General features: G+C 50.4%; 1 protein-coding gene across 1 annotated transcript in view; it reads left to right on the top strand.

The window, feature by feature from the left end:
* Positions 1 to 10,258: 10,258 nt before the first annotated feature.
* Positions 10,259 to 27,979, top strand: part of LOC129340474 (myosin-7) — a 37,105-nt gene continuing 19,384 nt past the window's right edge. Inside the window, exons 1-18 of the mRNA XM_054995295.1 lie at positions 10,259 to 10,279; positions 12,507 to 12,570; positions 13,167 to 13,379; positions 14,180 to 14,323; positions 15,290 to 15,446; positions 15,613 to 15,640; positions 16,142 to 16,256; positions 16,518 to 16,610; positions 16,786 to 16,849; positions 16,997 to 17,095; positions 18,974 to 19,077; positions 19,431 to 19,569; positions 22,362 to 22,480; positions 22,669 to 22,818; positions 23,205 to 23,375; positions 24,677 to 24,986; positions 26,342 to 26,415; positions 27,412 to 27,499. Of these exons, the coding sequence (XP_054851270.1) occupies positions 13,182 to 13,379; positions 14,180 to 14,323; positions 15,290 to 15,446; positions 15,613 to 15,640; positions 16,142 to 16,256; positions 16,518 to 16,610; positions 16,786 to 16,849; positions 16,997 to 17,095; positions 18,974 to 19,077; positions 19,431 to 19,569; positions 22,362 to 22,480; positions 22,669 to 22,818; positions 23,205 to 23,375; positions 24,677 to 24,986; positions 26,342 to 26,415; positions 27,412 to 27,499 (2,053 nt within the window). The 5' untranslated portion in view covers positions 10,259 to 10,279; positions 12,507 to 12,570; positions 13,167 to 13,181. The remainder of the gene's footprint in view (positions 10,280 to 12,506; positions 12,571 to 13,166; positions 13,380 to 14,179; positions 14,324 to 15,289; positions 15,447 to 15,612; positions 15,641 to 16,141; positions 16,257 to 16,517; positions 16,611 to 16,785; positions 16,850 to 16,996; positions 17,096 to 18,973; positions 19,078 to 19,430; positions 19,570 to 22,361; positions 22,481 to 22,668; positions 22,819 to 23,204; positions 23,376 to 24,676; positions 24,987 to 26,341; positions 26,416 to 27,411; positions 27,500 to 27,979) is intronic.

Raw genomic sequence — 27,979 nt, 5'->3', positions numbered from 1 at the left:
GGGACACCCCATTCCAAACATAGTCTCCGAGGTAGGCTGGTGGATGGTGAACCCTCTGGGACCTGCGCAAATCTTCAGTGCCAGGGGGCCCCACGACAGAAGGCCCAGTGCCCGTTACTGGCTGTGTTTCTGTGTTGGAGGATTCCCTTGTGGAAACTTCCATTCCGCTCGAGTTCATTGGTAGGCCACTATAGTCCACGGGTGGCTGGTCGCTGCAGTCCTCGGCCGCCGTGGCTGGTTCAGCTTCAGAGTCCATGGAGCAAGGGGGAAAGTCCCTGTCCTGCCAATGCTTCTGCGGCAGCCAGCGTTGCCAAAGCTGGTCAATGTGCCGGTGGTAGACCTTGCCAGCAGAGTTGGCCACTTCGTACGACACATGCCCAGTGACTCAAGTGATGGTTGCTGGAAACCACACTGGACCACTCCCATAGTTTTTAGTGTAGACGAGGTCACCTGACTGGAACCTCCTGTGCGACCCAGAGCCTCCCATCTCCCGCCTGTCATCCGTGGCAAAGTCTGGATGAAGCCTGTCTAGCAGTGTGGTGAGCCGTCATCCCATTAGTAGCTCTGCAGGACTCTGGCCTGTGGTGGCGTGCGGAAAGATATGCTGCCATAAAAGTAGTTCCATCAGCCGCAGGTTCAGGTCCCCGTCACCTATCCTGTGCAGCGAGTCTTTGGTCATTCACATCAGCTATTCCGCTTGCCTGTTGGTGGATGGGTGGAATGGTGCTCACGTGACGTGCCGGATGGCGTTGTTGTCCACGAACTGTTTAAACTCCCGTGACATGAACTTTGTGCCATTATCGGACACAATGGTGTCCGGGATGCCATGCGTAGCAAACAGGCGCCGTAGGGCACGGATGACAACCACGGAGGTCATGGCGGAGATGGGGATGACTTCCAGCCACTTAGAATAAGAGTCCACCACGACCAGGAATGGGGAATGTGTGTCGCTGGAAAGGCCCAACAAAGTCTATGTGGAGCCATGTCCACAGTGTGCGCGTTGTCTCCCAGGATTGTACAGGGGCCTGCAGCATGTCAGGGTGAGATTCCTGGCAGCATCCAGGGGGACATTAATTGTGGTGTCTGTGGGTCGGGCACGAAGACGCCGAGAAGAGGCTTGTGGTCCATTGTGATTTCAAATTGGTGCCCGTATACATAATAGTGAAATTTCTTCACTCCAGCGACCAAGGCTAGGGCTTCCTTCTCAATCTGCGCATAGTTGCACTCAGCTTTTGATAATGTCCTTGAAAGTATGCTATGGGGACCTCCCCACTGGCATCCGGTGACTCAGGACTGCGCCAATTCCGTATGGTGAAGCGTCACTGGCAAGAATGAGAGGTTTGCATTCATCGAAGTGCATTAACACAGAGTTAGAAGACAGGAGCTCCTTGACTCCTCACGAATGCGAGGGCGTGCTTCCAGCCCCAAGCCCAGGGAGTGTTCTTCTCCAGCAATCGATGGAGGGGCTCAGCTAGCGATGCCTTGTGTGGCAGGAAGGCATGGTAAAAGTTCAGGAGGCCTAAGAATGCTTGCAACTCTTTCTTAGAGCGAGGTGGTAGCGCATCGGTGATGGCCTACATCTTACAGTCTGTCGGGTGGATGCCGTCAGCATCAATGAGAAATCCAAGGAATTCAACTCGCAGGACACCAAACTGACACTTCTCTTTCTTGACTTTGAGCCCGGCATCCTGGAGATGGCGGAGAACTTCTTGGAGGCGGACAGCGAGTTTGGTGGAAGATGCTCCCACGATTAGGACGTCAGCAAAATAGGGGATGACACCCGGAATTCCCTGTAGCAGGCCTTCCATGAGTGCCTAGAAAATGCCGGGGGCCACGCTGACCCCGAATTGTAGCCTCTTGACCTTGAACGCCCTGTGGTGTGTTACAATGGTCTGTGCTTCTGCGTTGGCGTTGTCCGTAGGGAGCTGCTGGTAGGCCTGTGCCAGATCGATCTTGGCAAATGTCTTTCCTCCTGTGAGGGATGCCAGGAGGTGGCTGACAACTGGTACTGGGTACACGTGCTGTTGGAGCACCTTGTTTATTGTGCGCTTGTAGTCTGCACAAATTTGAACAGCCCCGTTGGCCTTGTTGAGCGTGACAATCGGTGTCTCCCATCAGGCATGCGATATGGGCTCAAGGACTCCTTGGGCGATCAGGCGCTCTAACTCCTTATCGATGCGTGGTTTGAGTGTGAAGGGAACTCGACACACCCTGAGACGAGTTAGCGGCACAGCCGGATCGAGGTCGAGGGATACTGGCCGCCTTGTGTAGCATCCTAAGTAGCCATCGAACATGGCAGGAAACTCTGTGCAGACTGCATCGATATCAGATTGGTTGAATTGTTGGACTCCGGTGACTTGGATGCCCAATGCCTCAAACCAATTAAGTCCCAACAAGCTAGTGAGGTGCCTCTTAACAACAACTAGGCGGAGGGGGCCATGAAAGTCTTTATAGCTGACCACGACTTGGCCAGCTCCCGCCACAGGAACCTGATGACCCTGGAAATCTGTCAGGATGAGATCACAGGCCTTGAGCTGTCGATTCTTCCCCTGGGGCACACATCGTTGAAAGTGTCCATGGAGATGATAGAGAGCACTGATCCAGTATCAATCTCCATTTTGCACAGCGACCCTTCAGTGTGCACAGTGATACAGATTTTCTCTCTGGTGCCCATTTTGGTGTTGAGAACGATGGTTCTGCCTGAACACCCGGTCAATGAACGGCATTCTTCCAGCCGAGAAGAACCCTTTACTGCTGGCCTGCAATGGTGTGGAGACTCCTGTGGAGAGCCTCCCTTTTTGACAGCTCTGCAGGCCCGTGTGATGTGGCCCCTTTTGCTGCATGCTCAGCACTCAGCGTCGCAGAATCTGCACTTTCAGCGCTCGTGGTCCCCCCCCCACAGCTGACATCAAGATGAAACTGTCTTGAGCTCTCAGAAAAAGGTGAGTGATTGGCGGTGTTATGCTCACTGGACTTAGTATTTTTCTAGTGGTAATATTTTCTTCTTGTAGCAAAGTTACAAGCCTGCCTTTGGAGGACCCCTAGCTAAGTAAGTTTGCCAACTCTGGCTGAGAAATTCCTGGAGATTTGGGGGCAGGACCCGGTTAGGGACTTCAGTTTCTCCTAGAGTCTATGGTGTGTGCTATAGAGTTCACCCTTCGAACTTGCTATTTTCTCCAGGGGAACTGAACTCTGTTGTCTGGAGATCAGTTGGAATTCTTGGAGGTTGGCAGCCCTATAGCTAAGCCTGAGAGCTGCCTGAGCCCCTTGGACTTATTCCCCAAAGGGCTCCATGGTTTATGGCAGGGGGCTGTTACAAGGGAGGCAGCTTTGACACCTATGAGCCACTTCCCCCATTCAGCTTTGTACACCTAAGATGTCTGGAAAGGAGTTAGACTGTGTGAAATGGCTCTATGACTACACAGCATCCTCTGGTCTTTTCCTCCAGCTCAGTTGAGCGACCCACTCTGACTGAGGAACAATAGCCAGGCACATTCTGATGGGCGAGCCAGGGACTGCCTGGCATCCCATTGTCTCGTGCCCAACTTCCAGTTTCCATTCTGGGAGACTTGGGTGCACCTGCCTATTGTTGTGAAGGGGGGCACGGAGCCAGGACCGACCGCCCCCCTTCCTTAAGCCAGGGACTCCCCAAGCTGGCTCTTTTTTTTATGGATTCTGTGCCAATTACATTCCCAGCTGGGCTTCCCAAACTACCTCCTCATTATTCTCGCAGCTGGAATTCTGGCAGTGAAAACTCATCAGTGGCTCACCAGGCCAATGTGTGAGTGTGTGTGTTTTTATGTGGCTCAGATGGGGAAGCCAGAGGATTGGCTCGTCGCATAGAGCAGTCATGGACTGCTGGCTTCAACATTGCAATTTAAGGGGGCAGTGATGCCTAGTGGGTTGGGTGGGGAAGCGAAATATTGCAAACCGAGACTCCCGAGTTCTGCTTGAAAGAATGCAGGAGTGTCTTATGGGCTAGAAAACAGCCAGGGGCTCAGATTCTTGAATTTTGTCCCCAGCTCTGTGAGTAGAACAAAGCCAGCAAAACTGGAGGGCAACGGGGTCAGAAGACAGGAGGACAAGGAAGCTTGTTCAAAGGTCAGAGCAAGGACATGACTGCTCAGTTCCAGCGCAGCCTTGGAATGGTGCTGGTTCCTCTGGGCATTAAATCAGAAGTCATCTGAGGAGAAAACAGGGCAGTAAATTGGTGGGAAGCAGTGCCAATGGTTAAAGCAGGGTCCCCCCCCCCCCGAACCAAGCCCTCCGCCCCCTTTTAGAGCTCCTTTACACTTAAATAAATGGTTTGAGAGCCAGTGGCCAATTTTGGAAGGCAAGCTGGCGAGGGAGGGAGGAAAAGACATGGGGGGGTGCCCGGTTTCTCTTCCACATGGCTATATTTGCTTCATGTATTTAGACAGACAATAGACATGCGAGAACAGCAGCGAGACAAAGAGGGAGCCAGGAGCAGGTGTGAGGGGAGGCCGGAGCCCAGCCCCTAATCCGAGCCAGGGCGAGGAGCCAAGGCTGGGCAGGGTGCCAGGAGCTGCCCCCTCCCGGGCCGTTAACCCCTCTCTGCCCTGCCTTTGACACAGGCCCTGCTCTCCTGGCTTCACTGTGCCCCCCTCCCTGGCTTCACTCTCCCCTTCCTTTCTTGTCTTCCATGACACGGTCTGCTCCCCCACAGCATTTCCACCCCCAAATGTCAACCCCTCGCCTCCCCCCTCAGCACCCGGCCTGGTTGGTGTCATTCGATCTGGCGGTGACGCGAACAATAGCCCTTGGTCCAGAACAAAGGCAGCCTGACCTTCGCTGCCGGCTCCAGGCCTTATATAGCAAGTGCCACGCTCCACAAAGTCTCCTTATTATAGCTGTGGGCTGCCAGGCCCCCTCCCAGGGCCCGGAATAGAACCCAGGAGTCCTGCCTCCCAGCATGCCTTGCTCTAGTCCCGTCTATGCCTTTCTCAAAGTCTGGAAGAGGCCCCAAGAGCATCCCCCTTCCCCAGACCCATCTTGTGTGGGGACGCCTTCCCATCTCCATTCTGAGAAGAGGAAGCCTTCAATATAGGGTGAAAGGGGGCAAAAGCCTTCAATGGAGAAACGAACCAAACTCAGGGCCAGGGGGTGAAATGTGAGGTTTTCAAGCTCCAAAGCTCGTCATGGTGTTTAATTAAAACACGTGGCTTCATACATATTTGGTGTAACGGTTTGAATACACCAAACACGTACAAAGCCATACACTATGCAGAAATTGTAAAGTATGGCTTTGTACATATTTAGTCTATTCATACTGTTACACCAAATATCTACAAATCCACTAAGGCCGACACCCATGATGACTATATATTTTTCCCGAATTAAATACTGGTAAGCCGGAGGGTAGAGAAGTTATGCGCCCCCCCCCTGCCCCCGCACAACTTGGCAAACCCTGACACTGAAAAGGCCCGCCAAACCTCTAAATCCGTTTTGTTTTAATTTACAAACATACCTTTCCACCCAGTTTAGGGTCCCCAAGGCAGCAAGCCATCAATAGAGTGTTGAAATACAAATTAATATATATAAATATTTTAAAAATTCAATGAAACATATAAACACATACTCAGAGAGGAAGGACATCGTTGACATTTTGAAATGCAGATTCTCTTTCAGTGTTGTTGCAGTTTTGTATTTGGTCAGCTATTCTGGCCAATTTAAGTCTTGGCTGTGCTCAGAAAAGACAGGTGTGTGTATGTGTGTGTGGAGAGAGGAAGCTACAAGAAGACACCTGCAGGCCTCTTTAAAGAAGAGAGAAATCTTTGCCTTCTAGAAGACACCTCAGATTGCCTAAAATTACCTCACTGAAGGCAAAAATTTACACCACTTACATTTCCTCAGTCAAGATGGGGAGCCGTGTTTGTCTGTAGCAGTAGAAAAGAGCAAGATGCCGGTAGCACCTCTAAGACTAACAACATTTGTGATAGGGTATGAACTTTCGTGAATCACAGCTCACTTCTTCAGATACTTCTTCACTCTGAAGAGGTGAGCTGTGACTCATGAAAGCTCATACTCTACCACAAATGTTGTTAGTCTTTCAGGTGCTACTGGACTTTTCGTACCTGAAGAAGTGAGCTGTGACTCATGAAAGCTCATACCCTATCACAAATTTTGTTCATCTTATAGGTGCTACTAGATTCTTGCTCTTTTTTATTTCCTCCGTCAAACGGCATGTCTCCAAATAAAAGCCCCTTTTGCTTCATTACAACAATCTTGCTCATGTACTACTTCAGTAAGAGAATTCCATCCCCACACACACAAAAAGATTTTGTTCCCTTCCACTAAGCCAAGGCCATTTCCACACGTCTTCTCCCCCTCCCGAAAAATGGCACAAAACTCACAAAACGGCGCACCTTAATGGTGCAATTTTCCATCATGAATTTGCTTTGTGGCATGTTTTCTGACATCATCGCGCCATGAAGCAAAGTCATGTCGGGAAATCGTGCCATGAAGGCACACCGTTCCGTAAGTTTTGCGCCATTTTTCGGGAGGGGGAGAAGACGTGGAAACGGCCCTGGTCCTAAGATTCTGTTCGCCTCAGTTCCTGGCTGCAAAATGGGCCTCCCTCAGGTTGCATCCTGGCCTTCCTATGAAAGTAGCGCCTGCCTTCCCCAGCCCCTAGCTGGGGAAAAGTATTTTGCTTTGCAATTTCTCTTTAAACAAAAGCCCCACTGACAGCTTTTCAGGGGAAGTAGCTACAGGGAGAGAGGAAGAAGCAACCCCCGCTGCAAAATTAATCTCTTCTTGAACCGGCTAACAGCTCCTGATCTCCATCTTTCTCCTTGCAATTAACACATCCCCAAAGCAAGCAACGGCCGTCTGTCCGCCTGTCCCCGACTCGCCAAGGTTGTTTCCGCGGTTGTTAATCTGTATTGACAAACTCACCTTTGGCTTGTTTACACAGGCGGAGATTGTGTGAGTCTTAATTAACTGGCAGAGAAGAGACGGCAAATGACAGCAATTAAGGGGTTATCCTCAGAAGAACACACACACCCTTTATAAAATGCCTCTGTTTCCCGTTTGCTTTACTGGATCAAGGGGTGAATTGTGAGAAGAGCTCCTGGATGCTTAGAAGCTCTCCGCATAGCACAGATATGGCTTCCAAGGTTAAATTATAGCAACGGTGGTGCGTACTGGGGGCTGGCTTATGAAAAGCGTTCAGAATTTCACCTGGTTCAGGCCCTGGCAGCCACCTTATGTACGGGGACCCGCTGTGTCGGTCATATTTCACTGGTGTTGAAAGATCTCCCCCTAACTTCCAGTTTATTTCTGGACGAGATTCAAATGGCAGATTTTGGCCTGCAAAGCCTGGAATGACCTGGGACTAGGGGTCAGTTCCTGTACTGTGCCAGTCTTTTAGCCCACAGAGAAATCCTGGGCCGTTTTCACACTACTAACCTGCTTCCATAACGTTGCGAAACGTCGCGCAAAAAACACGGAAGATAGTGTCTTCTTGCGAGAGTTTTGAGCAATATCGCACAAAACTCTCGCAAGAAAACACTATCTTCCATGTTTTTTGCGCGACGTTTCGCAACGTTACGGAAGCAGGTTAGTAGTGTGAAAATGGCCCTGCACTGGGTACCCCACCCAAAGCTGTTTTAATCCCTTCCTCATACAAAATGATGCCAGGAAAATACGTTTGGGGACAACTTTCCAACATCCGGTTTGCTGTTTGGGACAGGGGCTGGGAAACTTGCTGTATTCTCCAAGATTCAGGCTTAATCTCTTTATTACACCATTCATGGTTCTTGTCCATGAGGATAGTTTAGGTGAGTAGCTGTGTTAGTCTGCAGTAGATCATCAAGATTTGAGTCCAGTGGTACCTAAGAGACCAACTAGATTTTCAAGAGATTAGCTTTCAAGAGTCAAAGCCTGTATCCGAAGAAGGGAGCTCTGACTCTCAAAATCTAAGGTGCCACTGCACTCAGATCCGTGGTTCTTATCCGTTATTCAGGCTGAGCTGCTTTATTTATCTAGGTCCAGAGGAGTTAGCTGTGTTAGTCTGTAGTTTCAAAATAGTAAAGAATCCAGGAGCACCTTTAAGACTAACCAACTTATTTGTAGCATAAGCTTTCGAGAACCACAGTTCTTTTTGTCAGATGCATGTGACAAAGAGAGCTGTGGTTCTCGAAAGTTTATGCTACAAATAAGTTGGTTAGTCTTAATGGGACTCTTTACTATTTTATCTGTCTAGTTCATTCTCACCCTTCCCTTCCTTCAAGGAATTCAGGGCAACATACGTGGATCCTCCTCTATTTTATCTTCCCAACGACCCTGCAAGGTAGCTTAGCTTGCGAAAGTGTGAATGGCCCAAGGTCACCCAGTGAATTTCATGGCAGTAATTTGAACCTACGTCTCCCAGATCCCGGGCCAAGGTTCTAACCACTACACAACACAGCCCGTCAAATGTTCTGCATTTGGCTTTTCAGGCAGATGGTGCGCATCAACAATCAGATGACCCTAGTGTGTGATTCTGCTACTAAAAGCAACTGCACCCCTCCCTCTGGATCAAGGCCAAGGTATTTGGCGAAGAAGAGGGGTTAGGTATTTCATATGCTTTTATCCCACCCTGCCTCTCAAAAGCAATGGGTAATATACCCAGTTCTCCCCTCCTTTTATGTCCTCTCTGCTTTATCCTCTCCACAACATTACGAGGCCGGTTAGGCTCAGAGCCAAACCAGATGAGATGTTAGGATTTACCTATGGAATGCCTAATGGTTTTACAATGCAATCCGAAGCACAGTTACGCCAGTCTAAGCCCATTGACTTCACTGGGCTTAAAGTGGAGTAACTCTTCTTCGGATTGCACTGTAAATCCATTAAAGACCTGGCATGCGGGACCAAGATTGGGATCCGCTCAGAAGAGGGACGTTAAAGCCTTCCCCCTCCCGCTGTGCTATTTTATATACCCAGAGTGAATATGCAGCCTGCCTGCTCACCCCTTGGGGACATATATATTTATCAAGCAAGGTAAACTGTAGCCCTGCGAGGTTGTTTTGAGTAGGGAGAACAATATAGGAAGGGAGGCTCTCCTCATGGCATAATCCTGATCCCAAGTGATCCCTTGATCCGCATGCTGGGTATTTAAGGCGCGCGGGGGGGGGGGGGACCTGGTATCTCTCCATAGAAAGAATTCTAGGCATCGCCACTGGTTTGCCCCATGGAAGAGATCACTCCAAGGTCAGCCAAGGTTAGCCAGTTGCATTGTCAAGCAGCATTTGAACCCAGGTCTTTCCGACAAAGCCAGGCATTGGCAATTTCTCCTCTGCGCCACACTGTCTTTAACTGCCCCCCCCTCCAGCGGAGAGAATGGGTATCTTTAATGTGCCTGTCTTTTTTGTCCCCAGCAAGGCTAAAAGCCACTTCGGGGGAGGTGGTTTTCAATAGGGGAAGTGGTTTGGGGTAAAATGTTAAACTCAGCCCCGTTGACAGGGCAGGGAAACTGGGATGTCGAAAGAGCTCAGAGCGATGCCCGGCAGTGATGGCACGGGATGGCAAAGCTGTCGCCTGTTGCCACTGCAGCCTCCAGGCAGACCAGCCACTTTCCCCGCAAGCGGAAGGACCAGCCTGCCTCTGTTGACCCAAGCAGTATTCTGCCCCGGCTGCCTTTTACAGCTAAATTATACGTGGTGTGGGGGAGAGCAACCCAATCCCCCATCATCAAAAATGACCCATTGTCTGCTTTAATTTTGTAAGTGTGTATGTGAGGGGGGATAAACGTGTTTCTAAAATCACAAAATATATTCCCACCCCCAAACACACGTGCAGAAACTTGCTGATCTGAAATCCATGGGTCTTCATGGTGTAGTCACTGTTAACATCTAACTTTCTTTGCGCTGTTTCCTTAGGGGCCTACGAGAGGGTGGGTAAGAGCTGCAAGAGAAAGCATCAGCGCGGTGGGGGCTGGGAGGCATTCCCGGCTTGCATAAAATGTGTCCCCGTGCCTCTCCTTCCCCCCTGGGACCCCTCTTCCTCCCCCCACTGGAATCTCAGCCCTCTTGTTCCAAGATATTTTGATGTCCCCCCCAATCTCCCTCCCTTCTCCACGAACCTGTTCTTCTTCTTCATGCCACAACAATGACGAGCGATCCCAATTGTTCCTGGGGCAAGCTTGGGGAGGGGGGGGGGGATTGAGGATGTCCATATGAGGCTGGCCAGTGGGAGAGGGCGGGGGGGATTGGGGTTTATAACAAGGGATTCTGGCTAAGCTCCCTGCTTAGAACCCCCCCATCTGTGCTGGCGTCAGGTAAGGCCAAGCTTCCAGCTCTCTGCATTCATCTCCCCCCCCTTGCCTCACACCTTGGCCAGCATCTTGGGATAGGGATATAGAAAGAAAGGAGTAATAACTGTGGATGATTCGGGGGCAGGACAGGTGTATGTGTATGTCTTCTGAAAGCTGAGCAATAAGACTTGAAATTTTGTGTATGAAAATCAGGGTTCTGTGCCCATCTACATTATGCTACATATGTTAATGCATGGGGTATATGTTGTCTGGCAGCTCTGTGTGCATAGAGTTGCGGGTATGAATAAGTAGAAGTGACTCTTGATATGTGTGGCAATGCAGTTGTGCGTGCACAAGGAAGATTTTGAACCTTTGCAAAGAAAATTAGCAGTATGAGATTGTGGAGGGGATTTTAACAGTCTAGGTGATGGTATTCCAGAATGTATGCAGCTGTCTATTTTTATGATCTTTTTTTAATGCTGGGCTGGGATTTTAATTAACGTCTTTTAATGTTTTGTTTTTATTGTTTTTATTTTGAAAGCTGCCTTGGCTAAGTGCCTGGAGGGTCAGCATAAACGTTTTCCAAAGAAAGCATACACAACTGTGTACATTTGTGCTGGCATCTTTACTTGAGAATGAGGTTCTACGTAGGGGCACATTGAACCTACAATTGGGGAAAGAGACTTGTATGCACAAACAGAAGCCTGTGTTACGTGCTAGGGTTTGTGAGGTTTTCACACACTTTCTGCATTAAGTATTGAGTGTGAAGTGCAATTAGGACACGGCTGTGTAAGTCATCCTACGTACGAGCAGGTAAGCACGTAAGAACTTTTTCTGTGGCCGTATGTATGCCTGTGGGCGAGTACGCTTTCAGTTCATTTGATGGGTGCGCGTCCAACTAATTTTGCAAATTTGAAGCCTGAGAATTTCCCTGCCAAAAATTCATTTGGATACGAAGAATATTCAAATACTTAGCCATCCCGACCCAGAGCATTTACATATCTCACTTCCTTGTCAGAAAGGGCTAAAGAAATCATGCACATCTTCTCTTGGAATAGCTGGTGTTCAAACGAGCAAAGCTGTTACTTTGCGCCCATACAGCGAGTTGGCCAAGAGTATGAGCTGGGATCCAGGCAGCACCTGGTTCAGGTCTCCCCTCTGACCCAAACTCCCTAAAGGAAGGCACTGTTTGGATACAATGGTGATTAACTGTGGGAGATATCACTGGTGTATATGTTAGAGATTCCAGGTGCACGTGACGCAGTGCATATAGGCACCGACTGTATTGGCAGTGTGCTTGTGAACTGTTGTAGGTAAAGGACGATGCACGCACTAGGGTTTAATAGCTGGCCTAGGCCGTTTTCACACTGCTTACCAGCCACGGAATATTGTGCCAAGCTCCCGGAATGACAGCGTCTTCCTAGCACGATTTCGTGCGAGAACCGTTCTCACACGAAATCGCGCCAGGAAGACGCTGTCGTTCCGGGAGCTTTGCACGATGTTCTGTGGCCGGTAAGTAGTGTGAAAACGGCCCTAGGTAAGAAGCAATTTCTCAGTGGGCGGGGGGAAGCAATTTCTCAGAGGAGGGGGCTTCACAGGGCCAGAAGCAAGCAGAGCAGTGCAGGTAATGCCACTTGGCTTGAGCTTGTCTCGTGGACCTTCTAGCTGCCCAGGTCAGACTCAGCTGGCAGCAGCATAGGTGAAGCTGATGCTCGTCAAGTCCAAATGGAGTGGACCATTAATATCACTTGGCCCAACTTGTTCCTGAGTGGCTCTTATGTCCCATTCCACCTCTGCCTTTGCCTGCGACCCTGAAGAGCAGCTGCCAGTCAGAGCAGACAATGCTGAGATAGACACATCGAGGGTCTGGCTTCCTATACCTGCATGGGGCTGAAGCAAGCCTGGCTTCTAAGGTTGCCAACTCAGGGTTGGGAGATGCCTGGAGATTTAGGGAGTGAAGCCTGGGAGGGGAGGGTTTGGGGGAGGGAAAAGAACTCCGTAGGGGGAGGAAAAAGAACTCAGTAAAGTGCCATAAAGTCCACCCTCTGGAGCAGTTCTATACTCTAGAGATCAGTTGTAATTCCAGGAGATTGCCAGGTCTCCCCGGAGGCTGGCAACCCTACTGCCTTCTGAGATGTGTGTGTCCCTGTCCTAACATATCTCTCCTCCATAAAATATATTGAAACCTGAGGACAAAAACTGTATATGTGTGCCTGTGTAGCCGTACTAATTTAGCACCTTTTCTGGATAGGAGTCTGTCCCGCCGTGCTGCCCATTACTCATCTTCTGGAAGATCCTTTGAGGAACAGAAAAAGGTAACCATGGATTTTGTTTTAGAATCAGCCACGACTGGGGTAGGGATGGAGAGGGGAGGCAGCTGTATACGCAGCATATCATTATCTGGAGTACAGATGCAGCCTCTTCTAGGGTGGGGATCAGGGACGTTTTAAGAGGGGTGCAATATTTCAAATGCCCCACAGAACATAGGCAGAGAAGGTCATTTTAAGCGCAGCGGCTGCCCCCACCTCTCCATTTGGGATCATCAGCAGCTTTCCCCTTTCTTTTTGCAAGACATTTATTGCGGCTGGAGAGAGAAACGTAGTGGCAATTTAAAGGCTTATGCAACTTCATTCTAGCATAAACTTTTGGGAAACTACTGATGCAGGAATAAAAATTTGTTAGTTTTTCGGGAGCCCGGCTACCCCTCTGGCATTATTGTGTTGGGATTGCGCAACCTGAAGCTGCCCCCTTGTGGACACTTTGTGAATTACACCATACATTTTAGCTTCTCATTGCTGATGGCCAGTTGGTGCGTGACACCCTTTTGAACCACTGTAATGTCATGGGTTCGACTGTCCTGCGGGGCTCAAGTGTGCCAGCAGCCCCATGCACATCTGTGTTTTACCCTCAGACTTTCGCTGCCGCCATGTCCTCCGAAATGGCAGATTTTGGTGCCGCTGCGCCCTTCTTGCGGCAGACGGAAAAGCAAAGGATCGAAGCGCAGAACCGGCCTTTCGACATGAAGAAAGACGTGTTTGTGTTGGATGACAAGGTGGAGTTTGTCAAGGCCAAGGTCGTTTCCAGGGAGGGTGGCAAAGTCACCGTGGAGACGGAGAATGGCAAGGTACTCCCCCTATCCTGCAACATGACCCGTAGTTCCCCCGATCACTGCCTCTTGGCATGTTCCAGTGTTGTCCAAGTTGTCTCAAAATGCACTCCTTTAAGGAACCTTCTCAAAGTGGTCTTCCCTGACCTGGCTGGCCCAGGCAAGCCTGCTCTTGTCAGATCTCGGAAGCTAAGCAGGGTCAGCCTTGGTTAGTAATTGGATGGGGGATCTCCAATGAAGACTCTAGAAAAAGGCACCTCTGTTAGTCCCTTGCCTTGAAAATCCCAGCAGAGGTTGCCTTAAGTCCGTTATGACTTGATAGCACTCTCCACCAACAGTGTGGTGTAGTGATTACAGTGTCGGACTAGGACCAGGGAGATCATAAAACTTACTGGGTGACCTTGGGCCAGACTCACAAGATAGCCATAAGAATAAAATAGACAACTTCCCAAACCATTTGATTCTTCCTTTCCACAAATATCTGTGGGGACTCCTTATTTGCACATTGTTTTTCTTTCCAACCCCCAAAACCTCACGTCTGCCCTAGGTTACGTTCTTGAAGTATCCGCTAGATTTTTCTAGATAACCCTCATATGTTACCCCTCATATGGCTACATCCCTGCTGGGATTCCTAGTTCAGTTATCTTCCAACAGGGAGTTTCCCATCCGTTTCTTCCCACGGATTCTCATCCCGTCAAATGCCCATCAGTGATTAAGTCTGAGGAGCAAAGGGGAAATGGTTTGGGAGGAAACAGAGGCCTCCATCCTTGGGGGCAAGGGTTGTCCCGCTGGAGGTGAGAATTGTTGGCTCTTGGCAGACGGTGACCGTGAAGGAAGATCAGATCATGCAGCAGAACCCGCCGAAGTTCGACAAAATCGAGGACATGGCGATGCTAACCTTCCTGCATGAACCGGCTGTCCTTTACAACCTTAAGGAACGTTATGCGGCCTGGATGATCTATGTAAGTCCTGAAACACTTCAAAAGTCTCTGCGGAGGGTTCCCTTTTCCCGTACTTCAGTCAGTCTCTCTCACAAAGCTGCCTTATCTTGCGTCCGTCCTTTGGTCTATCATGGTCGGTCTTGTTCACTCTGGTAGAAGACTTTCATATGACCCACTTCTTGAGTCATTAAACTGGAGATTCCCAGAAGCTGAACCCGACACCTTCTCTGTGCCAAGCAGATGTTCTCCCACTGAGCCATGGCCCCTCCACCTAGGCCGTTTCCAGACGGTTTACCTGCAGCCGCTCCATGCCGCAACGTCGCGGATCGTGCCGGGGAAAACGTGAAATATCGCGTTTTCTCGCGTGAGTTTTGCGCGACGTCGTGCAAAACTCGCGCGAGAAAACACGATATTTCGCGTTTTCCCCGGCACGATCCGTGACATTGCGGCATGGAGCGGCTGCAAGTAAGCCGTCTGGAAACAGCCCTAATCATGAAGCCTTTTTAGGATTGTGCCTTGAAGGAGATAGACTACCAATACTCCTGATGGAGTATGTTGATGGAGCTATATAAGCGAGGATGTAAGAAGAGCCTCGTAGGATCAGGTCACCTGGGCCAGTATCCTAATTCCAACAGTGGCCCCTCTAGGGCCATTTCCACACGGCTTACCTTTTGCCGGGATGCAGTGTGTTCTCGCGCAAAATCGCACCAGGAAGACACTGTTATCGTGTAATTTCGCGCTAGATCACGCTGCATCTCAGCAAAAGGTAAGCCATGTGGAAACGGCCCAGGTGTCTCCCGGAAGCCCACAAATTGGAGAGAGAGAAAAATTCAGTGTTTCAATAATCTCAGCTTTCAATTATTACTTCCCCCTCAAGTTTTTAGCCCTTCAGTCTATGAGGTGGAGTCATTCTCCACAGCCATCAGTTATACCTGGAATATCACCTGCCTGATTCCTTCCCACCTTTCTGCCCCCTCTCTCCTCTAGACCTACTCTGGGCTCTTCTGTGTGACTGTGAACCCCTACAAGTGGTTGCCGGTCTACAATGCAGAAGTGGTGGCTGCCTATCGGGGCAAGAAACGAAGTGAAGCCCCTCCTCATATCTTCTCCATCTCTGACAATGCCTATCAATATATGCTTACAGGTAAATGGGGGGTGGGTGGAGGCAGGAGGCCCCTGGTGCATGGGAAGGAACAGGGCCTTTCAAAATGGCAGCACAAAGTTTTCATCCATCTTTCTTTCTCTCCCTCTTCCTTCCATGCTTTCTCTCTCATTTTTTTTCTCTGACCCCTTTCTCATTCTCCATTTAGATCGGGAGAACCAGTCGATCCTGATTACGTAAGTTCCGTCTTACTGATCTGTCCACCCCTACGAAGGCTTTGAAACATTCATTTTATCTAACGCCTATTGGTCCACCAGTCTGCGGAGTCTAGATCTTGTTTCTGGGGTGACCCATCCACGCCCAGGGCCGCCATTCCAATTTTCTTCTTAGGTTCTTTCCTTTCTCAGCTTTCCCTGCTTCTGTCTCCTGGGGATTGGCAAGAATGCAGGCCCCTTATCACCTGGTCACCTAGGGCGAGCGAGGGCCAACACCAGGCAACTGGGCAGGGAAGCTCAGCAGAGGTGGTGGGGGCTATTTCTTTCATTTCGGTCACAAGTGACCAACGCTGAAATGTGCGAAGAGGCAAGGTAGTAAAAATTCACCTAAGCTAGTAAGGTTTGCTGAGTTGGTTGCCAGGTGGGAATAACGAAACCCCTCCTTCTACACGCCTGTATGATTTTATCTGAGTACAGCAGTTTCATTCCATGGAATAACCCACCTCCCTCTTCTCTCCACAGCGGAGAATCCGGTGCCGGGAAGACTGTGAATACCAAGCGGGTCATCCAGTACTTTGCAGTGATTGCTGCCATCGGCGACCGAAGCAAAAAAGAGCAGGCCGCCGCCACAGGCAAGGTGGGCAGCTCTTCCAACTCTCTGTCCAACTGGGAGAGTTGGACTGCATGTTATATGGTATTTGTCACATCAAGGCAGCCCAACACTGTCTCTTCAGGACTTTGAAAGCTCCCTCCAGGCAGCCAAAGCTTGGAATCCTGCTGACAGGGCGGGAGAACTGCCGGTGGGGACACCTCCCCTGCGGTTTACCTCCCGTGACTCTTCCCTCCCTACTCTTCCGCTCAAGGGAAAATTTGTTCTAACCCTCCATTCCACCCTCAGGGGACTCTGGAAGATCAAATCATCCAGGCCAACCCTGCTCTTGAGGCCTTCGGCAACGCCAAGACCTTGCGGAATGACAACTCATCCCGATTTGTGAGTGCTGCTTAGTAGGGAGTTGTGGTATCACAGTATCTGGTTATTTTCTGGATACTAAAGAGGTTGCAACCTTTTTGGTTACCTGTTTATTTCTGGGTTGAGATCCACCCCTTTTGTCTTTTCGAGACACTTACACGTGTTCTCCCCTGTCCCCCATTTCTCTTCTTCTCAGGGTAAATTCATCCGGATCCATTTTGGAGCCACGGGGAAGCTGGCTTCAGCTGACATAGAAACCTGTATGTGCTTACTTAGCTCTTACTTCTCCTGTTTTGTTTTGTTTTTTAACCCTTTGGGACGAACTTTTCTTTTGCACTTGTTCCCACACACCTCTCTCATCCCTTTCAATCTCTTCTCCCCCCACCCCCTTCCTTCTTATTTCTTAGACCTGCTTGAAAAATCTCGAGTCATCTTCCAGCTCAAAGCTGAGAGGAACTACCATATCTATTACCAGATCTTGTCCAACAAGAAGCCAGAGCTTCTAGGTAAGTGTCTCCTCAGTGGCTTATCCAAAGTAGCTCCCCTTTTGACTGGCCAGAGACTGTCAAGAAGTTGATATATTGTCGAAGGCTTTCACAGCCGGAGAACGGTAGTTGTTGTGGATTTTCCGGGCTGTATAGCCGTGGTCTTGGCATTGTAGTTCCTGACGTTTCGCCAGCAGCTGTGACTGGCATCTTCAGAGGTGTAGCACCAAAAGACAGAGATCTCTCAGTGTCACAGTGTGGAAAAGATGTTGGCAGGTCATTTATATCTACTCAGGAGGGGTGGGGTTGGGCTGAGACATGCTGTAAGAGTTTCCCCAGGGTGTGGAATGCTAATGGAGGGAGGCTTCACCGTATCCTGAGGAGGTTCTTTTGCATATGGATTGGTGCTTGATATGCTAATCTTCTCTGCAGGGCTATTGTAGGATGTAGAGTATACTCTATATACTCTTTGTATATACAGGTCTCTTCACTCAGGATACAGTGACGCCTGTATATCTGAAGGGCAAGGGTCATTTCATAGAAAAAGAGCTGGAGGAACTCATTAGCGTAGCTCATTAGCATAACTCATTAGCATATGCCACACCCCTTGCCATCACCAGAAGTGTGTCATTGGCATAACTGATTTGCATATGCCACACCCCCTGACATCACCTATCCTGGCTGTTTTGGACCCAATCCTGGCCATTCAGTGCCGAAATTGGGCCCAAAATGGCGAAAAGGGGCTGAAAATAGCCAAAAGGGGCCAAAAATGGTCAGGATTGGGCCACTGCTGAGCGGGTGAGTGATCCACCACCTGTCAGAGGCCTGATCCAGGCCGTTTCAGCCCCAATCCAGGCCAAAACAGGCCCAAAATCGGCAAGAGTCAGGTGGGCGGGGCCACCTGTCATGTGACCTCTTTGGGGAACTGCTGGGACTGTGTTCCTGCGCGTTCCCCCTCAAAAAGAGCCCCGGTTTGATGTTGTTGGATTTACAGTGCAATCCTAAGCAGAGTTACTCCGGTCAAAGCCCATTGATTTCAATGGGCCTAGACTGGTGTAACTCTCTGTCACGGGCTGGGCCAGCCCAAGCAGGGTGGTTCAAGTCCAAACCTCAACACCAAGTCCAGGGGGAGTTTCAGGAGCCAAAAGCCAAGTCAAAGCAGTGCTCAGAGCATGAGCTAATGCCAGAAGTGAGTCCAGAGTCCCAGAGCAAGGTCAGGCACAGTCCAAGGTCAGTTACCGATAGCCTCAGGTCCAAAAGCAGGCACAGGCAAGGTCCACGAAACACAGAGTGATTGCAGGCAGTAGACACACTGCTTCCACGCCTGGCTGTCGCTCCTGACTGGCTTTTATAGCCAGGCGTGGTTTTCAGCCAGCTGCTGGGGCTCCATCCTGATGCTACTCATCCTCGCTCTCCAGCAGCTGACGTTGGCTCAGGAGATGAGCACTGCGCCGTCTCTCCTGCAGCTCCAGCCTCAGCCTTTGTCTGCGGCGTTCTTTACGCGTGGGCGAACCTGGGGGGGTGGAAGCCTCTGGCTGGGCTTCCCCTGTGGTGTTGGCAGTCCCTGACTGAGCTTCCCCTGTGGAAGTCCCTGGCTGAGCTTCCCCTGTGGTGCTGGGGCTGGAGAGTACTGATGGCTCTGCTTCAGCTGCTGGCTGTAGGCTCCGATTAGTCAGCAGCTGTGGCTCCTGATTACCAGCCTCTGCTGAGTCCTGGCTGGCTACATGGAGCTCCTCTTCTCCTGAGGAGTCCTCGCTCTCACTGAGCCCAGACTGGGCCATGACACTCTCCTTAGAATGAGCTAGTCGCCATTCCTGTGGTATGGAATTGGAAAGAAATGAGAGAGAGATTATTGGGTTTAGTTCCTGCCCGGCTAACCCATCCTATCTCCCTTTCCAGATATGATGCTGGTCACCAACAACCCGTATGACTATGCCTTCATCTCCCAAGGAGAGACCACAGTGCCATCTATCGACGACGCAGAGGAATTGTTAGCAACTGACGTGAGTAATCGGAATTAAATCATGGCCGTTTCCACACTACTCACCTCCATCCAGAACGCTGTGGAACGTCGTGGAAAAAAATGCGGAAGATAGCGTCTTCTCGCGCAAATTTTGCGCAAAACTCGTGCGAGAAGATGCTATCTTCCGCGTATTTTTCAAGACATTCCGCAGCGTTCCGGATGAAGGTGAGTAGTGTGGAAACGGCCCATGTGTAGCTCCTCCAGTCTAAACACACTGAAATCATGAGATTAGATTGCATTGCATGTCAGACAGCTTACGAGGAACCAACCGCTGTCGTTGCTTGGACCGTGGAGAAAGCATCGCACGTTTCCCTTTCTTTTCTCCAAATGCAGAATGCCTTTGACGTCTTAGGCTTCACCCAGGAGGAGAAAAACTCCATCTACAAGTTGACCGGTGCCATCATGCACTATGGAAATATGAAATTCAAACAGAAGCAGCGTGAAGAACAGGCAGAGCCCGACGGCACCGAAGGTGTGAAAGGAGGGCACGGGAGGTTATCCAAGAGCAGTGGGTTGACTTGGCTTTCATTATAAACAGGAGAAGGAAATGAAGGAGCCTGCATGGGAATATCCCTGGGGGGTGATGCTGCTCCATGGTGGGTTGAAGGCAGATTCAGTCCCCGCTCTGAGCAGTGGTGTATTTCCAGCAGGCCATCTAGTATCTGCTGGCTGTCGAGATTCTTCCGAAAAAGTCAAGATGAAATAGACCTTGGGCTGAACTCCCAAAATATTCAAGCAAGACTGCACTCTTAGGAAACCTTAACCCAGATCAGTAATGCTATGAGACCCAGAGTGCATACTCTTGCTTCATGCCAGCAGACCACAGGAAATCTAACAAGATGAGAAAAAGAACGCACCACACAAGAGCAATGTCAGTCCCACCCACGAGGTAGCTGCGAAGCTCCCTAGGACTGAGCACACGTGCCACTAAGACAGTGGCCATTTCCACATGGCTCCCCGCTGCTCATAACAACCCGGAAGATCGTGCAAAAAACGCAGAAGATCACGTTTTCCCACACGACATTTGCGCGACGTCATGTAATGTCGCGCAAATCTCGTGTGGGAAAACGTGATCTTCCGCGTTTTTTGCGCGATCTTCCAGGTTGTTACGAGCAGTGGCGAGCCGTGTGGAAACGGCCCACTTTAAAATTCTTAGTCAAGGGAACCCAAATCCAAAAAGCCAATTAGACATGTCATTTGCATATTTGTTTCAGCTATTCACGGAAAAGGGTTTTGAAGAGGCAGTGGTGCCCTCTCACCTCCTGGGCACTTTCTGATCAATAAAACTTCTGAGATTTCACCAGACGCTTTCCAGGACTTAAGGACTGGAATCCTATCTGAAAACTAAGGCAGCGGACCAACATGTGTCAGGCTCGGAGCGCCGTACATGTGCCTTGAGCTCTCTGTTTATGTAGAATATTTATGCCCCGCCTTGCCGTATCTACAACTTAACGTCTCTGTGGCCATAGTATGTCAGTGAATCCAGCCCTGGTGCGTGCTGCAGGAGGCGGCCGCCTGCTTCATTAATGCCGCCTCCTCTGCTGGGAAATGGAAGGTGCCCAGCCGCCTGAGGCCGGCCACTTCAGCCCTGGCAGCAGGATGCTTTCAATCCCGGCAGGAGGAATAGGAGTGGAGAGAGGGGGCAGTGAAAGAGGGTCCTGGCTTGCAAGGTGGCTGGCCTGTCCCTTCTTGCTGCCTCCTCCACCCGAGACTGGAAACGCCCTGCAAGCAAGTGCCTGAGAAGGAACCAATCAGTCTCAAGCAATCAGCCGCGAGGCACTTTGTTCCCTCTATATAGGTCCCCTTGCTCTCCTGACGAGAGAGGGGGGGACATGGAACTTACTGGGGGTGACTTGCTTGCATGTGTGCACCGCCACCAGGCTAGGGTTGCCAGCTCCAGATTGGGAAATTCCTGGAGATTTGGGGCATGGAGCCTGCAGAGGGTAGGGCTTGAGGAGGAGAGGGACCTCATTAGGATATAATGCCATAGGCTCCACCCTCTAAAACAGCCATTTTCTCCAGGGGAACTGATTTTGTGGCCTGGAGATCAATTGTAATTCCAGGAGATCTCCAGCTACCACCTGGAGGCTGGCAACCATACACCTGGTGTGATGATGTCACTTCCGTGCCTCACAGGGGCCAAATTCACTTAAGGAAGTGAAGTCATCACGCCCAGCAGGAGCATGGCAGCTGCATGTTGGCCCAGAGGGGAAGGGGTGCCTCCCAGGCCTGTTTCCTGGGCCTTCCCCCCCCCATCAGCCAGCTAAGTGTTGGGGGGGCAGGGACTGGGAGTAGGGGATCTCCCGCCCCCACTGGGGAACCTGGCAGCCCTACCTCTACAAGAGGACAGACAGCAACCAGCCAGTGTCTGTACCCAGAGGCCCCAAATCTTTTTGAGACTGTGGGCACCTTTGGAATTCTGACGAACAGTGGTGGGCACAGCCACAAAATGGATGCCACAGGAAGTGGAGCCAACCACAAAATGTCAGGGAGTGAAGTTCCACATAACTTTGATCATAACTCTTCAGCATTTGTGGCAAGAGCTCCGCATCTGGGGTCTATTCAAGCTCCCCAGCAAATGCCTTTTAAAATGAACATACTGTTTAAAAATATTTTCCTGCATACCCACATCTTACCTTCAGTCGCGTGGTGAAGATCTTCGTGATGTGGCGGCAGCTGCTGCTGAAGCAGTGTTTTGCAGCCAGTGAGAACCCCTGCTGGGCAAAAGCCCCACCTGCTGCTGCCCACTTTCCAAAAACACTTGGTGAACACCAGGAACGGTGTTGGAGAACATTATGGCACCCATAAGTGCCACATTGAGGACCACTGCTATAGCATATACCGGTGTTAGATTTGTGAATATACTGCTGGCCATTGTCTAAGATTCTCTCAGTACTAACCTTTACACTGAGCCAGGGCCGGATCGAGGGGAGCAGGGGGGTAGTCTGTCCCTGGCTCCGCCAGGGAGGGGGCACCGGGAGCAGCTGCCAGCTGCTGGAGCGCGCAGGCAGCAGCACGGGCAGCCTTGCAGCCCCCCACACTGCCTTTCCCCTGCCCTGCAGGATAGGGTGCGGGCGGCTTGCCGCGTGCCCCCTGTCCTGCAGGGGAGGCTAAAGGCAGCGCGGCCGCCCGCACCATTCACCTGGATTTGCTTTTCAAATTTCAATCATCTTTGCCGCTCTTCTCTGAATCCTTTCCCACGCGTTTGCCTTTGCTCTCCAGCCCCGGCTGGGTTTAACATGGCACCCTTCTCTGCATTTACAGAAGCAGACAAGTCGGCCTACCTGATGGGACTGAACTCGGCAGACCTCCTCAAGGGGCTCTGCCACCCAAGGGTGAAAGTGGGCAACGAGTACGTCACCAAAGGGCAAAATGTCCAACAGGTGAGATCCGGCTCTGGAGAAACAGGGTTTTTCTCAGGCTCCTGGAAAAAGAGCTGGAACCAGATTTGGAAATTCTGCACCACTTTCAAGTTCAAGCCTAAAAGTTGATTTTTCAGGATATTTGGAGGGGCCTGACCCTTCTTTCCCCCTCCTGTTCATCTGCCCCCCCTCTCCTCCTTTCTAAATAGGTGTCCTATGCTACTGGAGCCCTGGCTAAGTCCGTGTATGAGAAAATGTTCAGTTGGATGGTTCTCAGAATCAACTCCACCCTAGAAACCAAGCTGCCCCGGCAGTATTTCATCGGGGTGCTCGACATTGCTGGTTTCGAGATCTTTGATGTGAGTGATTCCTCCTTGCAAAACCGCACCACGGGAAGGGACTGTATGGCCATGTTGTCTGCTTTCCACCCGCAAGGCAGAACGAACTAGAGATCTGAGCTGGAGGGCTGGGCCCCAGGGCGGGTGTTCCTGCCTGGAAGGGGGTCGCTATCGGAAAGGGTCGTCGTTTGGGAGGGGGCTGGCTTCTGGGCTGAGTCTCCCTGCTGGGAAAAAGAGTTCCTGTAAGATGGAATGGCTGGGAGAGGGCTTTGAGGAGACTCCTTGCCTGTAGGAACTGCTCCCGCTTACAATCGTCTTCGGCTAAGCTCCTGCACAAAGGATTCCTCTCAGGACTCCCCAGCTAAGCTCATTGGTCTTTGGCTTCCTTCCTCTCTCTCCCGCTCCAGTTTAACAGCTTTGAGCAGCTCTGCATCAACTTCACCAACGAGAAGCTGCAGCAGTTCTTCAACCACCACATGTTCGTGCTGGAGCAGGAGGAATACAAGAAAGAGGGCATCGAGTGGGAGTTCATCGACTTCGGCATGGACCTCCAGGCCTGCATTGACCTCATCGAGAAGGTACCTGACTCCCCTCCCCAAGTCACAACATTTCCCTTCCTTTTCTTTATGCTCAACCTGGGGCTGCTGCCCCCAAGCAGTTCTTCTCTGGAGCATGCAGAGGAGAGGAGGGGGGCCTAGGCCTCCCAGATCTGGAACTGGGCCTGCATGCAGAGCGTCCAGTGGGCTCCTGACCGTCCAAGGACATGGGGAGAGACAGGTTTATAAATCAGCGTCAGCAATATCTGAAGCAGGTGTCCCCAAATTGGCACCCGTGGGTGCAATGGTACTCACCAACACCTTTCCTGGCACCCATGTTTTTATGAAGTGGGTTGGGCTAGGTGGGGCGCCTGCCCAGCAGGGCTTCTCATTGGCCACTAGAGATCTGATTGACTGACAGACAGGGCTTTTTTTCAGCGGGAACGTGGTGGAACGGAGTTCCGGAACCTCTTGAAAATGATCACATGGCTGGTGGCCCCACCTCCCTGATCTCCAGACAGAGGGGAGTTTAGATTGTCCTCTGCGCCACCAAGCGGCACGGAGGGCAATCTAAACTCCCCTCTGTCTGGAGATCAGGGGGCGGGGCCACCAGCCATGTGACCGTTTTCTCCGAGGGCAACCCACTGAGAGCGGAACTACAAGTGAAGGTCCCTCAAGTTTTGATGGGAAATGTAGGCATCCTAGTCTTGCAGCGTGGCTCTCCGACTGCTGTCCAATGGACTTTTTAACTGTCACTTGTCCAACATTCCGCCAAGCTGCCTACGGGCCAAGCTACAAGTGACGAATGACACTTGAACAGCAAGTGGATTGAGTGGAGCGCAAGTGAACAGGGAGAAATACACTTGCCGTTCAAGTGTCATTCGTCACTTGTAGCTTCACCCTACGTTTCCCATCAAAACTTGAGGGAAGCTGACAAGTGTCCAACCTGTGCCTTTTGTCACTTGTAGTTCCGCTCTCAGTTCCACCACTTCTTTTCCCAGAAAAAAAGCCCTGCTTACAGATAACGTTTCACCAGCTGCTGCCACCACAGTGTTGGCTGTATTCTCACTCACTCCTCTTTCCCTGTGTATTACTCCTCTTGTCCCTTTCACTTGGGCCTCTCGCATGCATGGTTGGCTCTGCTTCCTGCGGTGGCCATTTTGTGGTGGGCTGTTCCTCCCATAGCAGCCATTTTGTGGTTGCACCATCTCCCTGTGTCAGAATTCTAAAGGGGACCATGGGTTCTAAGGGATGGCGTGTCTCTCTCTCAAGCTGCCACTAATGGTATCCATCTATAACGAATTCTACTAATCACCGACCTGATGTTTTCTCCTCCTACACAGCCAATGGGCATTATGTCCATCCTAGAGGAAGAGTGCATGTTCCCCAAAGCCTCTGACATGACCTTCAAGGCTAAGCTTTTTGACAACCACTTGGGCAAGTCAGCCAATTTTGGGAAGCCCCGCAACATCAAGGGCAAGCCGGAAGCTCACTTCGCCCTCATCCACTATGCCGGCACCGTGGACTACAACATCATTGGCTGGCTGCAGAAGAACAAGGACCCGCTCAATGAGACGGTGGTGGGGCTGTACCAGAAATCGGCCCTCAAACTCCTAGCGATCCTTTTTGCCAACTACACTGGATCAGATGCACGTAAGGGAGTCATTGAGAGACGGGAGGTTTCACCCCTCTCATTCTAACCCCGCAAACCACATTCCTGTCCACAAGCCAGGGATGAGAACATAGGAAGCTGCCCATATACTCACTGTTATCTGCTCCAGTTGGTGTAGCCCCTCTTCAGGCTTTCGGGTAGGGGTCTTTCCCGGTGCCATGATGCATGATCCTTTAATTGGAGATGCCAGAGATTGAATCTGGGACTTTCTGCATGTAAAATATGTGCTCTGCCACTTGCCCAGGGACTTAGGTACGAGTCACCAACCGTAACTCTATGGTGTGGTGCAGCCAGTGTGGTGCAGTGGAGAGAGTTCTAGATCTGGGCTGGGCAGACCTGGTTCAAATCTCTGATTAGCAAATGGTTGACCTTGGTTAGTCATTGGCTGTCGTCACACAGGCCCTCAGAGCCAAACTACAACTGACGAATGACACTTGAACGGCAAGTGTATTTCTCCCTGTTCACTTGCCCTCCACTTGCTCTCCACTCGATCCACTTGCCATTCAAGTGTCATTTGTCACTTGTAACTTGGCCCTCATTTCGTCAGTTTTGCACTAGAAATCGTTTCTTCTGTTATCGTTATTAGAACGGATTCTTCCATCTTTTGATGACTGCCTGCACTTCCAGTCAGTCACATTAAAAGGGGAAAGTGCAATTTGACGGTCAGTTAAAGTGCCTCTGGAAACGGGGCCCTAAAAATCCCGCCCTTTTTTAAAAAAAAAATTCGCATATTTGTGCTATATCACTCTTCTATTATACCAATGTTGTGCTGGGCCAACCCAAAAGCCAACTGTGATAGGTAGCAGGTTTTCCACCCATGGCAGAATAGTGCTATAGCGCTATAGCGCTATAAGGTTGACGTTTAAAAAAAATTACTTTGAGGCCTAATTGCGGGTCGCGCTGGGGCTTGTGGGAGTGTGGGGCACGAGAATCAGTGTTAGGTGAGACATGATCGGGGAGAGTGAGTGTTTTGGTGTTGCAAAGCATTCATAGTCGATCCAGGGCATTCACATGGAAGTGGATAAAGATGACATAAAGAGTCACAAAGCTTGAATTGGGGAGAATGGCAAAATCGCAAGAGAGCCGGAATAAGGTGAGCATTCAGTGGGAGATGGCGCTAGTTTGGCGCTAAATTTATGGCCGTGTGACAACGGCCATTCTCTTAGAGCCTAACTTACTTCATGGGGCTTCTGTGAAGATAAATGGGGTGTGTGTGTGTGAGGAACCATGTAGGACCCTTCTGAGATCCTGGAAGAAACATGCAACCAATAAATAAATTCTAAGCCAGAAATCCCCAGCTTTGTTTCCTCATTTCTCTTCTCTTTCTCTCCACTAGCTCTTGAGAGTGGCAAAGGTAAAGGAATGAAGAAGAAGGGCTCCTCGTTCCAGACAGTATCTGCTTTGCACAGGGTAAGGGCCCAAGGGTGAAGACAGATGTAGACAGCTTGCCTTCACCACGGTTTATATTTAAGAGGGTCTGTGGTGAAGGCCTGGTGTTCAGTGCCCACCTTTTCTGGTTTGAGGTCCTCAAGAAGCAAAACTTCTGCCTGACACCCTGAACAATTTTGGTCTTCTAAGGCCATCATTGACATGGCACGCAAAGCCATTTCTCCTGTGCTGCAGCCCTTTCTTGGAGGGATTGGCCTCTTCCTTTCACACTCCTATATGGCCTTCAAACTGGGCTTTTCCGCCAAGGCCTCATGGCTGTCAAAATAAAGTCTGCTCCTTTCAGTGAGACCTGCTGAAAGGTTTCATAGTTAGGACAAAGAGGGTTATTGAGTTTTTCCAGTCACAAAATTGTTTCTCTTTCTTGGGTCTTCGCCTTCTCCCAACCACAGCTACTTTTTCTGGCCTCCACCCATTTATGTGCTTTTCTTGATTTTTGCCTTTCTCATTCCGCCAAACTTTATTTCACCATTTTCACTGTGGCCGTTTCCACACTAATTACCTTCTTCCGGAACGGGGCGCAACGTCATGAAAAAAACGCGGAAGATAGCGTCTTCTCGCGCGAGTTTTGTGCGACGTTGCACAAAACTCGCATGAGAAGACGCTATCTTCCGCGGTTTTTTTGTGATGTTGCACCCTGTTCTGGAGGAAGGTGATTAGTGTGGAAACGGCCACTGAATGGCCTTCTTCCCTCCCCAGTTTGTCATCTCTATTACTCCATCCTTTTCTTTTCCCTGTTCACATACACCATTCCCTCAGACAATCTCCATGCTACCATCTTCCTTCCTTCCAGCCAGCCAGCCAGCCAAGTAGCTTTCCCTCCCACATCCCACTGTCTGACTGGAACAGTGGTATATAAACACACTTCTTGTTGTTGTTGTTGTTGTTGTTGTCCTCCTCCTCCTCCTCCTCTTCCTCCTCACCATCCTCCCATCCACCTACTTTTCCTTCCTTCCCCAGGAGAACCTCAATAAGCTGATGACCAACCTGCGCTCCACCCATCCCCACTTTGTGCGGTGCATCATCCCCAATGAGACAAAGTCTCCAGGTGAGACCCCAGTTCCTACTTTGGTGATGTGCCTTGCAGAGAGCCCATTGCCTACTGGAGATTCTTTACATAGATCCAGGGCTTTTTTTCAGCTGGAACGCGGTGGAATGGAGTTCCGGCACCTCTTGAAAATGGCACATGCCCGGTGGCCCCACCCCCTGAGGGGCGTTTAGATTGCCCTTCGCGCAGCGGCGTGAAGGGCAATCTAAACTCCCCTCTGCCTGGAGATCAGGGGGTGGGGCCACCAGCCATGTGACCATTTTCACCAAGGGCAATTTAAACTTTAAAAAATTCCCCCCTTGTTCCAGCTGACCCAAAGTGACATCATTGTGCGGTCCTGAGTTCCATCACTGAATTCCACCACTGCTTTCCCCAGAAAAAATGCCCTGCATAGATCCCGTCCCTCTTTCCCTAATGTCCCTGATCAAAAGGATTATAGGCGTTGGAAAAGACCCCATCTTGCGAGCCTAGTCATCTTTT

The sequence above is a fragment of the Eublepharis macularius genome, chromosome 12 (genome assembly GCF_028583425.1).
Source record: "Eublepharis macularius isolate TG4126 chromosome 12, MPM_Emac_v1.0, whole genome shotgun sequence".
NCBI classification, from domain to species: Eukaryota; Metazoa; Chordata; class Lepidosauria; order Squamata; family Eublepharidae; genus Eublepharis; species Eublepharis macularius.
This window is presented reverse-complemented; position numbering and strand designations above follow the sequence as displayed.